The sequence below is a fragment of the Phyllopteryx taeniolatus genome, chromosome 13, assembly GCF_024500385.1.
Source record: "Phyllopteryx taeniolatus isolate TA_2022b chromosome 13, UOR_Ptae_1.2, whole genome shotgun sequence".
Classification (NCBI taxonomy): Eukaryota; Metazoa; Chordata; class Actinopteri; order Syngnathiformes; family Syngnathidae; genus Phyllopteryx; species Phyllopteryx taeniolatus.
The window spans coordinates 8,004,155-8,020,317 of record NC_084514.1 but is presented as its reverse complement, the minus strand read 5'-3'; the positions used below and the strand labels follow the sequence as shown (position 1 = coordinate 8,020,317).

At 42.8% G+C, this 16,163-nt stretch overlaps 1 protein-coding gene across 3 annotated transcripts; it reads left to right on the top strand.

Moving 5' to 3' along the window:
• The first annotated feature begins 98 nt into the window (after positions 1–98).
• Positions 99–16,006, top strand: capn3a (calpain 3a, (p94)). 3 transcript variants are annotated; one of them, XM_061794460.1, is made up of 21 exons: positions 99–1,279; positions 2,945–3,014; positions 3,339–3,457; positions 3,565–3,698; positions 5,097–5,265; positions 6,197–6,280; positions 6,352–6,446; positions 6,527–6,604; positions 7,477–7,637; positions 8,310–8,479; positions 9,766–9,777; positions 9,884–10,092; positions 11,940–11,976; positions 12,647–12,724; positions 12,986–13,043; positions 13,378–13,442; positions 13,906–13,974; positions 14,042–14,120; positions 14,228–14,344; positions 14,493–14,551; positions 14,704–16,006. In XM_061794460.1, the coding sequence occupies exons 1-21, from the start codon at positions 1,028–1,030 to the stop codon at positions 14,728–14,730; spliced, it is 2,142 nt and encodes a 713-aa protein (XP_061650444.1). In that variant the 5' UTR covers positions 99–1,027; the 3' UTR covers positions 14,731–16,006. The 3 variants fall into 3 exon arrangements, 2 of the variants coding, with proteins under 2 accessions (XP_061650444.1, XP_061650443.1); XM_061794459.1 differs by having other exon boundaries at positions 12,647–12,766; XR_009791403.1 differs by lacking the exons at positions 12,986–13,043; positions 13,378–13,442; positions 13,906–13,974; ... (2 more) ...; positions 14,493–14,551; positions 14,704–16,006 and having other exon boundaries at positions 9,639–9,777; positions 11,405–11,976; positions 12,647–12,925.
• The last annotated feature ends 157 nt before the right edge of the window (positions 16,007–16,163 follow it).

Genomic DNA, 16,163 nt, shown 5'->3' with positions numbered 1-16,163 from the left:
ATAAGAGAGGCGGAACTGTGTAAATGGTGGATGGACTAATGCCCCCCCCAAACCCCCCCCCCCCCCCCCCCCCCACCACCCAAGCGTGCCACCCTGTCCGGTCGCGCACCTCGCACATACCAATTTACGCCACTGATCTGGCGTGGCAGTGGAGCACATTTTGCTCTCTGTAACTGTAAACAAATTAGCCGTCACGCCCACCAGTGTCCTTATAAATGACCCAACTGTCCAGCCACATGTTTTGGTTGTACTATCTGTCCCTTCAAAGACTGTCTGATTGCGGTGTTCCATGTACATAACGCTCCATGTAACGGTAAAGACACTACATGTCACAATCAACAGTCACCTATAAGTTCCCCATTGTCCAGTTACAGCATTTTTTGGGACCTGTCAAAGACTATCTGGCGCTGGAGGACTCAAAATGCACACAATGCTCTCTGAAACTGTGAACAAATTACATTTCATGATTGCGACACTCCTACAAACGGCCGCTTGTCACATCCTTTGTTTGGGATACTTTTTCCCACTTTTTGTGCCTTTCGAAGACAATCTGGCACGGCGGTGGAGGACCGGCGCGCTCCAAATGGGTTCTTGCTGAGACTGCTCGACGTTGAGCTCCATTGAGAGGCGCTTGAATGCCTTCTGCTGAGGCAGGGCATCCAGCGGCCATGCTTTGGATGGCCTCCGGCGTGGCCCGCTGGCCTTTGTGTCACCCAACAATGACGAACGCGCCATTGTTTGTCGGCCCAATGGCCAACACACACACGCACAATGTATGTGTGTGTTATGTGCCATTCTGTGCATGTATGTTGGCTGAATTTACTTTTTCTCAGCATTCAGAGGGGGAGGCCGCGTCACCGCCGCGGGGAGCCAATCAGGCACTTGTTCTTTGGATTTATGCCAGCGCGTCCGGCTTGGTGACTTGAGTCAAATTGGCAACATCGGGGGGGGAAAACACACACACACACACTTGCGCACACACGCCGCACCATAGAAGGTGAGCGAGAGAGAGAGCGAGGGGGACGAGATGCCCTACACACCGTCTGGCTTTTTCTGCGACCGGCTCATCCGGGAGCGAGAGCGGCGCGACGGGGAAGGCACCCTGAACAAGCCGCTGCGCTTCAATGGGCAGGACTTTGGCACCCTGCGGCGGGAGTGGGCCCAGCGCGGGACCCTCTTTGACGACGACTCCTTCCCGCCCAACATTGAGTCGCTGGGCTTCAGGGATCTCGGACACAAGTCCAACAAGGTCAAGAACATAGTCTGGAAGAGGCCCAAGGTAAGAGGGAGGGAGGGAGTTTGAGCATTTATTCAAATTTCTTGACATCCGGTTTGACGTCCGTGTACTAGCATGCTCTTTGGCTATGTGCACACAGCAGGGTGTGGGATTTTTTTGGGGGGGTAAATCCGGTCTTTATATGTAGTCGAACAAACAAACAAACGGAGTGCATCCCTAAAGTGAAACGCGTGAGCGCAAAACACGACGTCACGTGGCGTAGTGTTTACGGAAGTAAATATGGCCCCTCGTGTCGGTCTCGGTTCTGACGCATTTGAGGGATTTTTTAAGGATTTTGTGCAACGTTTTCTTGTATTTATCATTTTCTTTTCTTGCATTTTTATTACGTCTACTGTCCCCTCCAAAGGTATTGGAACGGCAAGTTCAATTTCTTTGTTTTTGTTATATACTGAAGACATTTGTGGGCTAGAACACCTGCCCCCCAAAATGTCTGTGCACGTGCCTGATATTTTGCCACACTAGGACAACTTCATGTTACTCGTGAGGTAAAACTACTAGTGATTGTTGCACATGCCTTGCGTTGGGCCTAGTGGTTACTAGTCTAGCGCAGTTGTTTGCTAGTAACGAATTTATTCTTGATAAGGTCTGCATACTAGTATGCTCTTTGTCCTCACTAGGAGGAAATCTTGCCACGCTAGTAGGACAACTACCTGCTGCTACTGAGCCAAAGCTGTGCTCTAGCTGACAACAGTGTGATACTAGTTAACATCTTGCAGCTCCACTAGTTGTACTAGTGGTGTGCAGATGTCAACTAGTGCACAGTTTTGCCACACTTTTGAAATTGCTTTTCATTTACGGTGAATTCGCAACAGTATGCGCATGTATTTCATAATCATTATAAAATACTGTTAAATAATCATGCCTTGAAGGTAAATTAACAGTTAAATTAGTCATTTAACCAAAACTGTAAATAACCGTAATTTAACAGCATAAAACGGCAATTTTAATTAATGGAAATTAACAGTGCATTCCAACTGTATCCGTCGCAGGTAAATTAACAGTCAAAGCTCAGTTAACATGAACAAACTATCATTTACCAGTATAAACAGTATTAACCAGGTAAGGCATTTGAGCAGTTTTGCATTTACAATTCTGACCTGGAGGCAATTTAGGGTTAATAAAACGCACTAATAAAACGACTGCGTCTTACTAGTAACGTTTTCCCCCACTACTGACATCGACTGGGCTAGTAGTGTGACTAGTGCAACACAGTCTTGTAATATTATGGTTTCATTGCATACCAGTAAGACAAAAATGGCACTAGTCGTACAAAAACATTACTAGTAAGACGCACCAATCGGTAAAGTTTAGCCTTTAGGTTCAATGCTAAATTAGAAAAAAGAAAAATGTCTTTACCGTTATTCATCGAATTATATGAAAATAAGCAATATACTGTATATGTGTATGTATGGATGGATGCATATAAGGGATTCTCATCGAGTATGACAAATCTTAATAAATCTTAATTCAGAAATGTCCACCCAAAAAAAGAAGTGTATTAACACATAAAGTGGGGACCAAGATAGCTGGAATAAAGGTGTGGTCTCACTTGCTCGTTGTTATAGCAGTTGATGAAGTTTGAACAAAGTCGTTTTTTTTTATGTTTAATAAGGATAAAGGTACATTTGTTGTTTGTGTTTTGTGCAGGAAATTAGCGAGAACCCGCAGTTCATTGTGGGCGGGGCCAGTCGTACCGACATCTGCCAGGGAGATCTCGGTGAGTTCAACTATTTTGGGGTTATTGTACTTAAAAATGCTTTGTTTTTTTTTTTGTTTTCTTTATATGAATGGCGCTTATACAATGCACAATAAGCTATAACTGTTAAGAAAAGACTATAATTAATGTTCTTTGCTCTCAGAAGTATTTTTTTTGACGTGGGACAGACCCAGCCCTACTGATTGAGAAGGCCCTGGGCAGATTACATTGACATGACAACACATAAAGGCTGAAATCTGATTGGAGTGCTTCTGAGCACGTGTCGGCCTCGCTGGCTCTGACCTCCCTCTACCGGTGTGTTGTGCCCACCTTTTTTGCGTGCAGGTGACTGCTGGCTGCTGGCCGCCATCGCCTGCCTCACCCTCAACGAAAAGCTCCTCTACCGGGTGGTTCCTCCGGAGCAGAATTTCACGCAGGACTACGCCGGAATCTTCCACTTCCAGGTCGGCCGAGGAGCTTCCGAGGCCTTTGTTCTTCATCTCGTCTCCGCTTAAATGGCCAATCTCACCTCCCTGATCTCGGCCATCTCGGTCCTCGTCCTCCTCCACAGTTCTGGCGCTACGGCGACTGGGTCGACGTGGTCATCGACGACCGCATCCCGACTTTCAACAACCAGCTGGTGTTTACCAAGTCGGCGGAGAGGAACGAGTTCTGGAGCGCTCTGCTGGAGAAGGCATATGCAAAGTGAGTCGCCTAATATAAAAGTCATTTTCATCCCTCAAGAGGAAGTTCATTACATTTCCTCTAGAGCCAGGGGTGTCAAACACATTTTTGTCGCAGGCCACATCGCAGTTATGGTTCCACTCGGAGGGCCGTTATGGCTGCAAACCCATATGATTGACTCATAATATTACATACACACAAATTAATGGATAATTACTTTTGAAATCAGAAGCCAGTAAAAACTGTTTGTTCAATTACAGTATGAATCCATTTTATTTTAAAAGGGGGGTTGGTAACAAAAAATGCTTGCAATATTTCAATATTTTTCAAAGTGAAGCCAATTTGCAATTTTGGTATTTTAGCAGGAAACACAAAGTCGATGCACACTTCGCGGGCCACATAAATTGGCGTGGCGGGCCGGATCTGGGCCCCGGGCCACCATTTTGGCACCTATGCTCTAGAGGGAAAAAAAAAGAAAAAGAAAGAGTAATGTGATGAAAATAAAGTCGTTTGATGAAAATGTATTTTCTTTCATGTACCTAGATCTAGATATTAATGTTAAGAAAATTCCCCCCAAAAACATTTTTAAATAAATGACTTTTTTTAAAGAAAGGTAATTCTATGAAACGTTTTTTTTATATATATATATTTCGTTTTTTAAACTGTAAATACTGTAAATGTGTTTTTTATTGAAAAAAATCTTAATTTCATTCTTGTGAAAGATAATTAGAAAAAAAAAAAACCTAAAAAGTTTTCTTGAAAAGATACAAATCTTGAAAACAATACTTTCTCTGTTCTCACATTCCACCCAAAAATATTTTCCTGTAAAAAATGAAACTTACGGTACCTCATAAACCAAACAACAATTTCATTTTTTTCCCCAAACTTAATTCTTGTAATATTACATGTTTTTTTCCTCAAGAATTAAGACTTGTTCTCTGAATAAATAAAACTTTTTCCTCATAAAATATGAAATTGTTTTCTTCATAAAAAAAGAAGCCTTTTCCCCTCTAAATGAATGCAAGCTTATTTTCAGGGGGGCAAAAAAGAACTTTATTCTCTTCGAATTCTGAGCGCAGACAGGATGTCTCAGAGCTGGAGGGTCACAAATTCCGTCCGACCCATCCTGGGTCACAAGAAAGTCAAAACCCAAGTGTGGTTAGAGTGGTAACTTGACTTCCGTTTACTCACGTTTAATTACATGTAATTCAATTTACTAACATTCACTAACGTTTACTGACGTTCACTAACATTTACCAACGTTTATGTACGTTCACCAACGTTTTATTTTCATTTATATACTTCCGTATGTACTCAGAAAACTTGGACGTTGGTGCACCCATCAGGTCAAGGCAGCACTGTAGTTACGTTGTCTGTGTAAGAGCGCGACCGATGCACCTTTGACCTGGCTGTCTCCAGACTGCACGGCTCCTACGAGGCCCTGAAGGGCGGCAACACCACCGAGGCCATGGAGGACTTTACGGGCGGGGTGACCGAGTTCTACGAGATGAAGGAGGCTCCCAAAGACCTCTACAAGATCATGAAGAAGGCTCTGGAGAGAGGCTCCCTCATGGGCTGCTCCATCGACGTGAGTTTTTTTTTTTTGCCCCCGTCCTGCGTAACATTCCGACAGCACGCCCGAAAAACTGTTCTGAGGGAAGCCTGCACCAATTTTCACCCTGCGCTCAAATGGAAAGAGAAATTCAGAGTTGAGGAGTTTTGTCATAGGTGTTATGGCATGACTCCTTCTTGTGACTCACTCCAAGTCAGCCTTCAGATTATTCAGAAGATCGAAAATCACATTGCTAAATGGACAATAAGTGACAATAATTTTTGTTTCTAGCATTTTAAAAATGTTTACACAAGCAGAAGAGATCTGTTTTTACCGTCTTGTCTCATTTTGCTTGCTCCCGCCTCAACGGCGGTGGCGTTTGCACTTGTATTAAAAAGCTGAAAAGTCAGCCATCGCAATTTGTCTCAATTTTGATAAATCACAGGCCAAATTAATCTCTTTGCACATCGTCGCTGTCGGGCAAAAACATCCTATGTCATTATATCTTTTCACAAATCGATACTATTGGTATTTCCCCACATCGTCTGTTATTTTTTAGAGATTATTAACAATTTAAAGTGTTAAATGGCTTGAGAAAAAAAATCTGCCCAAGAAAACTCCACCACTCCCCCATTCCGCAGGAGACTTGCGGCATTATGTCGCATCTAGATTGAAAGTCTGGATGTTTTTGTTTTTAGACAATGATTGAAAAAATGTAGGTTAGATACATTTGAGTAGGCTTGTTTTGTTAAAAATTAATGATTGTAATGCTTTGCCGCAGAAGAAGATACATTTGCCAATCAGATTACGAGCAACAGATTCAATTGTAAGATCATCAATTTTTGCTCATTCATGGCTCATTTTTTACTTTTGGAATTTCATTTGGGAAGAACAACGACAACAATGTAAGATGTCGTTTTTTTGTGAACACAAATAAGACACACGTGGTTCGGTTTGCGTTCCGCAGTCCCTCGTCCCTGCTCGCTTCGAGACCCGGACCTCCACGGGCCTGGTGAAGGGCCACGCTTACTCCGTGACGGCGATGGAGGAGGTAAAAGGCTCACCCCCAATCGCTTGCGAAATTGGATCACGAGAACTGACGCTTTGTTTTGTCTTTGGCAGTGTCGGCCCTTGCAGCACAGAGAGACCAAAGTGCGCCTGGTGCGTCTCAGGAACCCTTGGGGCCAGGTGGAGTGGAACGGACCCTGGAGCGACAAGTCAGCATCTCTGACCGGAGCAATTTGGTCCAGAGTCTAGAATATTGGCAGCTTTTACGGTTTGGCCTGTTCTCTTTCAGCTCAAAGGAGTGGGCCGCACTATCCAAGGCTGAGAAGGAGAAGCTACAACACCAGAGCGCAGAGGACGGAGAGTTCTGGTAACGTGGTTTCAGACAAGAACAAATCTTTTACTAGTCATTTTAATCCCTCAATACACTGATGAATTTTCCTGATAAAATACATTTGTTCGAGAGAAACAAAAGACATTTTCAACAAAAAGGGAGGGTGGTTTTTTTTTTAAAGAAAATTGTTCTATTTTTCCAGAACAGCCTGTACTTTTTTTAGACAAAAAAAAAAATTGTATTATAATGAAAATAAAATGTATTTTAAGAGAAAGAAAAATACATTTAAAACATTTCAAGAACATTGTTTTACTCAAAATGAAACTTTTCTCATTGAGAAAATTAAAAAAGGTTTTATTTCCAGGAAAATGTTTTTGAAAAATGTTTGCTGTTGTTGGTGTTTTCTTTGCTAATAGATCTATTTAAAGAAAAGTAATTTCTTTTAAAAAAAAATCATTTTGAAATATTTTTTTCAAGAGAATACTTGTTAAGAAAATGGTTCGATTTTCCTAGATTTGTTTTAATTTTGAAAAAGTATTATTGAGAGAGAGAAACAAACTTTTTTCAAGAGAACCCTTTTTTCTCTCAAAATGAGTATGACTGTTCTTGTCTAAAAAAATGTATATGAAATTCTTGGAAAAACCTCTAGTTGAAAAACATTTTTTGAAAGATAAAAAATTGGGTGAAACAAGTACACATTTTTACGTCCAACTTTTGGCAATATACAATACATAATTTTTTTTTAAAGTGACTTTTTTTCTTGAAAACAATAATACATTTATTCAAAAAAAATAATAAAATTACGATCAGGAAGTCAGACAGGTTGGACGGAGGTTTGCAGGTTCAGTGTGTGGTTCACCCGTCTGTCTTAAGCATCCTGAAAAACCTGAATCCCCTCCCCTCTCCAGGATGTCCTTTGAGGACTTCAAGAAGAACTACACCAAGATCGAGATCTGCAATCTCACGCCCGACGCCCTGGAGGACGACAAGATCCACAAGTGGACCGTCTCTGTGAACGAGGGCCGCTGGGTGCGAGGCTGCTCGGCCGGAGGATGCAGAAACTACCCTGGTACGAGACACACCTCAGGGTAGACCTAGGACATATTGTAGAAACTATGGGCCGGATTTACTAAGATCGCAAATAGGGGGCACTAAATTGCATGTTAATTCATAACAGATTGCGCACGCTGTTGGTGGGTGTCGGTTTTTTTGAAAACAATTTTAAACTTGGATGTTTAGGGGTGGGCTGTAGGCGCAGAATGGCAGCCACGCTTCCGTCAGACTGCCCCAGGGCAGCTGTGGCTACACAAGTAGCTAACCACCACTCGGTGGAACTGTGGAATGAATAAATAATAACGCTTTTTTTGTGTTTATTTCCTGAAAATTAATCATGGTGGAGATGAACTAGAACAGTAAAATGAACTGCTTGGCAATTCTGCCCGTTTGGCAGATGCAGTCCTGGCTGCGCCCAGTTAGTCGATTAGCTAAATTTTCAGCCGTCTTTTGCACGCACAAACTTTTAGAAAATCGGACCTCATGTCTCACAGCCTGTCTGGGAACATCTCGGTGTCCCACCCCCGGTGGAACTGGTGGAGGTTGCTGGGGACAGGGTCTAGGTAACCCCGCTTACACTGCAGCCCCGACAACCCAGACCTAAGACCTGGATAAGTGGCAAAAGCTTTGTTGAACCATGCCAGTAACCATTTTCCCCTGACATAGCTCCTGTTCTGATCCCCGTTAGACACTTTCTGGACCAACCCTCAGTACCGCCTTCGCTTGCTGGAGGAGGACGACGACCCTGAGGACAACGAGGTGGGCTGCACCTTCGTGGTGGCTCTGATGCAGAAGAACAAGCGGAAGGAGCGCAGGATGGGCGCCAACCTCTTCACCATCGGCTTTGCCATCTACGAGGTTCGCAAGACGACTTCTGCTTTGGATATTTGACGTGGAAATTTGAGGTAGAGCCTAAAGATGGTAGACTAACGACGGTCAGGCCCTTCCTATGGTCTAGAACTTTGGTTGTCTGGGTTTCTCCTCACCTCTAGGGACAGGGTTAGGAGCTCTGGCCTTTGCGGAAGGATTCAGAGTAGGCCCTAGAACAATGATTCTCGAATTTTTTTTTACAGCAAATACCGCTTCAAAAAAATACTTAGCGCTCCAAGTACCGCTGTCATGACTAGTAGCGCTGTAACAGGTGCCGGACTGAAGGCCCCAGTGCCAGATCTGCCCGGCACATCATTCTCTGTGACTCGTGAAAGCAAAGCAGTCTGCCTGCTTCTTGTTTCTTCCTCAAATCTGTACCGAAATTGCAAATTGTCCTCACTTTTGCAAACATTGAAATGTTGCAAGCTTTTTTCTGTTAGCGACTTCTGATTTCAAAACTAGTTACCCATATCGATTGTCATTTATGTATAGTATGTATGGTTTCACAGTCACGCATGCCCCAGCAAATACAAATCCAGGCAGCCTCACTACCATAAAGAGCAGCTCATTCAACATCCAAGTTTTGCGACGTTCGATTTCTCATTTTGGAACGCCGTCGTCGGCAAATGTGCGCTGCAAACCGAAGGAGCGTAACGCAATACATGTCATTTATTATATCGACCTGAGCCACGACATGCGTTGCTAAGCAGAAGATGGCAGATCAGGTATGACGTACAACGTACGCTATCGGGGTTATTGACTTGTTGGGTCAACTCGAGGCCTGTTTGTATTCGCACCACGAACGAAGCGCACCGAGTCCGTTTGGAAGCGGACCAACGATAACCTCATAAAGTACGTCTCGGAGCCGTTGTTTGGTGCGCACCGGAATTCGCTTGTACGTGTTCACACTTGCACACAAAAAAATCCGGACCATGGGCTGAAACGAAGTCTGGTTCGTTTAAAGCGGACCAAATGTGGCAGGTGTGAATACACTCTTAAATCAACTTTTTAGGAGTACAAACTCTGCCTTGATTTTGATGACACACATAAGGCTACTTTGCTACTACATTTCAATGTTGGTTGTTGTGGTGGCACTGAGAAAGACAAATGTTTTTTTCTCCGGTGGTACGTGGCGTAAACATTTGAGAACCGCACTGCACTCGAGGTAACAAGCACACTTTGGGAATCACTGCCCTCGAACCTGGGGAGATCCCATTTCCAAAGGGGAGGAGGCCAGATCCTGATTGTTAACCATCTCCTCTGTCTGTCCACAGGTACCCAAGGAGGTAAGTGCGCCGCCCCGCCCCGCCCCGCCCCCACGAGCTCTGAGGTGAATCTTTCTCCTTAGTCTCGGAAAGGGTTCCCACCGGACTGTTCTCCGTCCTCTTGCAGATGCACGGCAACAAGCAGCACATGACCAAGGACTTCTTCCTGGTCAGTTCGTCCAAGGCGCGCTGCAAGTCCTACATCAACCTGCGCGAGGTCACCCAGCGCTTCCGGCTCAGCCCCGGCGAGTACGTCATCGTGCCGTCCACGTACGAGCCGCACCAGGAGGGCGAGTTCATCCTGCGCGTCTTCTCCGAAAAGAGGAACACGTCAGAGTGAGTGGCCGCTGGTTGACGGGTTTCTATTTGCATGGGGGGTAGGCGGTAGACACTCATTTGTAGTTTTAAATGACTTCAATAAATGAATGTCTCCTTAAAATGCTAAAATCAAATCTAACCTTTTAATTTATGTTTTTGATACACGTATTATTACTACATTAAATCCGTTGAACAATTTCAGGATTCTTCTAGTGATTTTATATTTTATCAAGTAGATTCAATATTAAGCTACATAAGAGGGTCACCAGATAAATTAAAATCAATCATAATTATAAAATAAAATAATTAACGAAAACAATTACAATTAAATAATCATTTTTGTTGTTACTTAAATAATACCATAAAGGTAAAAAAAAGAGAAATAATGTAGAATTAATAAAGTAAAATGAAAAAAAATCCTAAATTTTGTTTTTTGTTATTCATAGTAAAAGAAATGAAATATTAAGCTACATAAGATGGTGATAAAAGAACTGAGAAAAGTCATTTGTAGTTTAAATAACTTTAAAAAATGCGTGTCTTATTAATATTATTAAAAACAAATCAAAACTTATTTTACAATTGTTATATAATTACATATACATATTATTATGTTGTATTTATTTGTATTGAGTTGTATTATTTATTTTATTTTCTCTATTGTAAAATTATAATTGAAATTAATTATTAAGCTAAATGAGAGGTTCACTAGAAAATTCATAATTGAAGACCTTAAAACATTTGCTGTAAAAAAAAGTGCTCTGTTGCACTAAAAACATTTTGTGTATTTAATTGGGTATTTCTGTAGCGGGAATTTCACTGATTGCGGGGGCGTTCTGGAACGTAAACCTCGCGATGGGAGGGGGGATTAGTGCGCACATAATTGCAGGCGGTCACAGGCAATTGGGCAGACAGAAAACAGCAAATGAATAATCAATAATGAATAATCTATTCGTCGCAAGTGCTCCGATTCACTACGGGAGGTACAGGAACAAACTGAAATAAGTTATACTATAACGTTGTCAATTAAGGTACAATTATGGGTTTAAACATTTATATAGAGGCAAAACAGTACAGAATAGGAGAGAAAACAGAAGGTACCAGGATAGGTCCCCCCAAAAAGCTGCAATTATGCAAATGTTTACGACTGGAGATTCACGCATATGTGGGGGTTCACTATATTGTTTGTAAATGCTGAAGTGCGCTTTTGTGGGTTGGGGTGGGAGGGGTTTATGAGGCGCACCGCCAAGAACGAACCATTTTAACGGAGATTTGATTTGTAGAGCTGGAAGAAAGCGGCCCCAGTTCGAGGCTGTTATGGAATCTTTTTTAGGACAAGCCACTCCCGGCTGGGGCGAGCTGCGGTAAACGTTCAAAAATGTCTTCACCGAGCCACCGTCCATCGCTACCGGCCCCCCCCCTCCGCCACCTCCTGCGGGCCTGGAGAACCGGACGCCGGCCTGACGGAATGTTGGAACCTGCACAGGAGTCCGCAGTCAACGTTCTCCGACTGGAATACTCACACATGCTACATGCTATTATTGACGATTATAACTAGGGATGGGGATGAAATTGGATGAATTGCTCGTGAGGAATTATCGATTAATCGGGTCTGTGTCCGCTACGGGAAGTTGAGAACAGGAGTTCGGAACAGTCCCGGAAATTCCTTGTTAATTACCCGGTCAAAAATGTATGACGTCAAACGCCCGTCCCTAATTATAACAGCAGTACTGCTCAAAAAAGTGTTTCTTAGCATACGCCGTCCAGCGAGTGAGCTGATTGGCTCGGTGGGCCACACGTGACCTGTTATTGTTATTGTTGTTGTTGTCGGTAACCGTGGTGACCGCTTTTTGTTGGTCTTCTCTCAGGGAGATTGAGAACAGGATCGAGGCTGACCATCCTGTGGTGAGTCGCGTCTTTTTTTGGGGAAATGATTTATTTCTACACTTTCACGACCAAATTGTGCCTTAAGGTAATAATGCTCACTTTTGTTTATTATCGCGCTTGCAGTGCCCTGCAACTGCGTAAATGATGCATAGAAAAAAAAAATAATGTACAATTTATTTTATTTATACATATGTGACTACATTTCAATGAAACATTTTGTAAATCCAATTTTAAAACTATATTTCATCAAAAGTTATCTTAAATCTATCTCATCAAAGCTGCATAAAAGGGTAAAAAGAAACAATCTAAAATAAATATACACCTTTCCAACGTTTATCATTTTTATTACATACATTTAAGTAATACATTTAATTGCTTCATCTATTTTAGCGTTTTTCTATTAATTTTCTATTTATTATTATTATTAAAAGCGAAATGAAATATGAAACTACGTAAGAGGGTCACAAGAAACATTTCAAAACTAAGATTAGAAAAATCTAATTAATGTTAAGTGAAATTTTGTTGCGTTTTACATGAAATACTGCTACAAGGGTAAAAAAAAAAAAAAAAAATGAAATGTTTTCAAAATTATAAAATCAAAACTGTAAATCGTAATGTAGACTCCATGTCCACATGTCTGTCACCACTGTGGTCCGGTCGTCCCTTACTTGCACATCCACGTCACCAGCCAGCGCCGGTCTCAGCAGGGGAGGAAAGCGAGGAGGACCAGCAGTTCCGGACTATTTTTCAGGAGATTGCGGGTGAAGTGAGTACAAACAACCGGAGGTGGCAAAACGAGAAGTGTAGAGTTGCGTAGTTGTGAGTGCACAGCAAATGATTGAGACCTCGTTGTTCAGGACCTCTGTCTCTGATTGGTTGTTTTTTGGTGTAAAATAATAAAATAAATAAAAGTAAAAATATTGATGCCAACACTGGCTGCAAACCACAAAAAAAAAAAAAAAAAAAAAGGCACGGGCACAGCCTAATGTCTGTAATAAAATTACAGAGGTGACTTTCCCTCATACAGGACATGGAGATCACGGCCAACGAGCTGAGACACGTTCTCAACAGACACATCGTCAAACGTGAGTAGATCTCAAATAGATGTTGCATGAGATAAATTGCTTCAACGCCAACAACGGGTATGTTGATTAAATAGACGTGGTGGAAAGACATCGTTAACGTGATCATTGAGTGAGTCGCTAATTCATGTACTTTTGAAGGCAATTGCAAAAGACCTCAAACTTTTGGGCTACATCTGGTGGCACAACCCCGAAAACACAACGTTTTTGTCATCGTTTTCAGTTCAAGTCAGCGGTAGTCAATCACCCTGCCGCGCTTTGTTTGCTGAAATGGTCTATAGAGAACATTGATGATGATGATGATGATGATGATGATGGTATTTATGATGTGCTGCAGACAAGAGCTTGAGTACAGAGGGCTTCAGCCTGGAGAGCTGCAGGAGCATGATAGCTCTGATGGACGTATCCTTTGTATCGAGTGCACAACGGGCCGACACCCGGGCCACATCGTTCTCATTGACAGCGTTGAGATTGAGACTGTTTCACACCGGACACCCCAGGAATCTCGCTGAACTGCAACGTTTTTTTTAAAGAGGGCAAAAATTCATCCTGATTGTTGTGCACATCTAATCTGTAACGAGAGGAGACTTTGGGTTGAGGTTAAGGCTACCAAAGTTGGGTCAACCAGTTATTAAATCCAAGGGCTCGCTCACCTTTACCTACCAGGCCTAGGAATATTTAGGTTTATTTCGATAAAAACATGAAAACAATTATTTCTGTTGTATTAGTTTAGCATACTTTATTGTCCTTGTAATTTCGATGAAGATCAGACCACATTATATGACCAATTTATGCAAAATTTTGTTTTTCCTCCCACTGTGCTGTGTATTTCGAGAAATGTTATGTCTTAACTGCGTGGGCTCAGATGGATGGGACGAGTCGCCTCAACCTTCAGGAGTTCCGCTACCTGTGGAAAAAAATCAAAAAATGGCAGGTCAGGAAGTCATTTTTCCCCCCCCCCCATTTGTTCCACACTTACTTCTTCACACTTTCTCTTGCAGGAAATCTTTAAGCACTACAACCCCGACCAGTCGGGCAGCATCAACAGCTACGAGATGAGGAACGCCGTCAACGACACAGGTACAGGAGCTCACCTCCTCCACCCTCACTCTTACCGATGTTCATGAACTCATCCTGTTGTGAATGTTGTCGTCACTGTGCAGTCATGTGTCTTGTGTCCCGCTCAGGCTTCCGCCTCAACAACCAGCTGTACGACATCATCACCATGCGCTACGCTGACGAGAGCATGAACGTCGACTTTGACAGCTTCATCAGCTGCCTGGTCCGCCTCGAGGCCATGTTCAGTAAGTCCCGTGTCTGCGGGAAGTCGGATAGGTTTAGGTGGTCGTATAAGCCAGGCAACATTTTGAAATTCAGCTGTATTTTGTTTAAGGTTGTTGTTTTTTGGTTTCATTTAACGTGTGCGTGCGGGTTTTTGCATCGTGCCTGTAGGGGCGTTTCAGGCCTTCGATCAGCATGGAGATGGTACAATTCGACTCAGCGTACTGGAGGTAAGTACAGCACATGACATATTGAATAATAGCGCTTATCTGTATTAAATGTAAAATAGAAAGAAAGAAAACATTTTCACCACGGTGCCATCTCCGGGTGGGGTCTGCATGAATCGCCCCAATCGAAATGTAAATTGATGTCACCCCTCCAGTGGCTCCAGTTGACCATGTACGCCTAAAGACGAAGAGGGCCACCTCCTGCTCATCCGCACGAGGACCAGACCTGCCAAGACTTTACCTCATGACTTCCTGTGCCGCTTCTCATCTTCCTCCCTATTTTGCCAACACTTCCTTCTCAGTTCAGGCCATTTGCATCTATTCTGTGCTTTTTGTCCTACGCCCATGCCCAACCCAGCCAAAGAAATCACTCTCTCTCTCTCTCTCTCTCTCTCGCCTTTTTCATGCTAAGAGACAACTTTCCTCCCAACCCGCCAACAGTTCCTCCTCAGTTCCGGCCATTTGCATCTATTCTGTGCTTTTGTTCTTCTTCCTCAACCCGCCCAAAGAAATCACTCTCTCTTTTGTCATTTTCAATTATAGAGACACCCTTCCTCCCATTCCACTCCCCCACTTTTTCAGTACAGGTGTTTTGCATCTATTCTGTGCTTTTGTCCTCCTACCACCCCAAAACACCTAAAGAAATCACACTTGTTTTTTAATGCCTTTCTTCCCAGTCCACCACTTCTTCTTCCTCCATTTTCATCCATTTTTTGCTTTTTTCCTAACACTCCCAACCCGCCCAAAGAAATCACTCTTGCTCTCTCTCGTCTTTTTCATGCATGGAGACACTCTTCCTACCATTCTGCCATCATTTCCTCCTCTGTTCAGGCCATTTGCATCTATTCTGTGTTTTTGTCTTTCTTCCTCAACCCGCCCAAAGAAATCACACGCTCTCTCTCTCTCTCTCTCTCATCTTTTTCCATTCATGGAGACATGCAACCTTTCTTCCTGCCAACACTATCTCCTCAGTTCAGACCATTTGCATCTATTTTGTGCTTTTCTCCTTCCCCACCAACCCAACCCAACCCGCCCAAAGAAATTACTCTCTCTCTCTTTCTCTCGCTTGTATTCATGGAGACGCTCTTTCCTTCCTGCCACCTGTGTACTTTTTTCCCCCCACTCAGGCATCACACACACACAAAACGACCTCTTTTGACATCTGTCACCATACCTCACGGAGCCTCCCCACCTCACACATATACACATACACACGCGCGCACACACCTGTAGGTGTAGGTGAGGACTCACAGTGGACAATTTGTCAATCTAGTTTTTTTGTTCACACCAACATTTGAGGTTCCAATAAGGAATTGAAGAAGAGAATACGGCTATAAAAGGTTGGACAGTTTTTGTTGTGATTTTTCTTTTTACTATTTAAGGCTTTGGTCAAATGAGTGTAATGCGTTTTTAAAAGAATTTTATCCCTACCAATAAATCAATACATGTTTTAAGTTACACGCTTGGCATTCTTCAGAGTTTCGAGCAGTAGACCTTCGCAAAGGCCATCTTAATGTTACAAAATGTAATAAAATCATACATCAACTCCACCCTTTACAAGCTGATCTGATATTTTACATGGCTATCATGTTTTTTGTTAAATGGTATTTTCCAT

Excerpts from the sequence above, each read along its gene's own strand:
- capn3a (XM_061794459.1), top strand. The coding sequence starts at position 1,028 with ATGCCCTACACACCGTCTGGCTTTTTCTGCGACCGGCTCATCCGGGAG. Across the intron at positions 3,699-5,096 it reads CTGGAGAAGGCATATGCAAA|ACTGCACGGCTCCTACGAGG; the intron begins GTGAGTCGCCTA and ends GGCTGTCTCCAG. Across the intron at positions 6,447-6,526 it reads AACGGACCCTGGAGCGACAA|CTCAAAGGAGTGGGCCGCAC; the intron begins GTCAGCATCTCT and ends GTTCTCTTTCAG.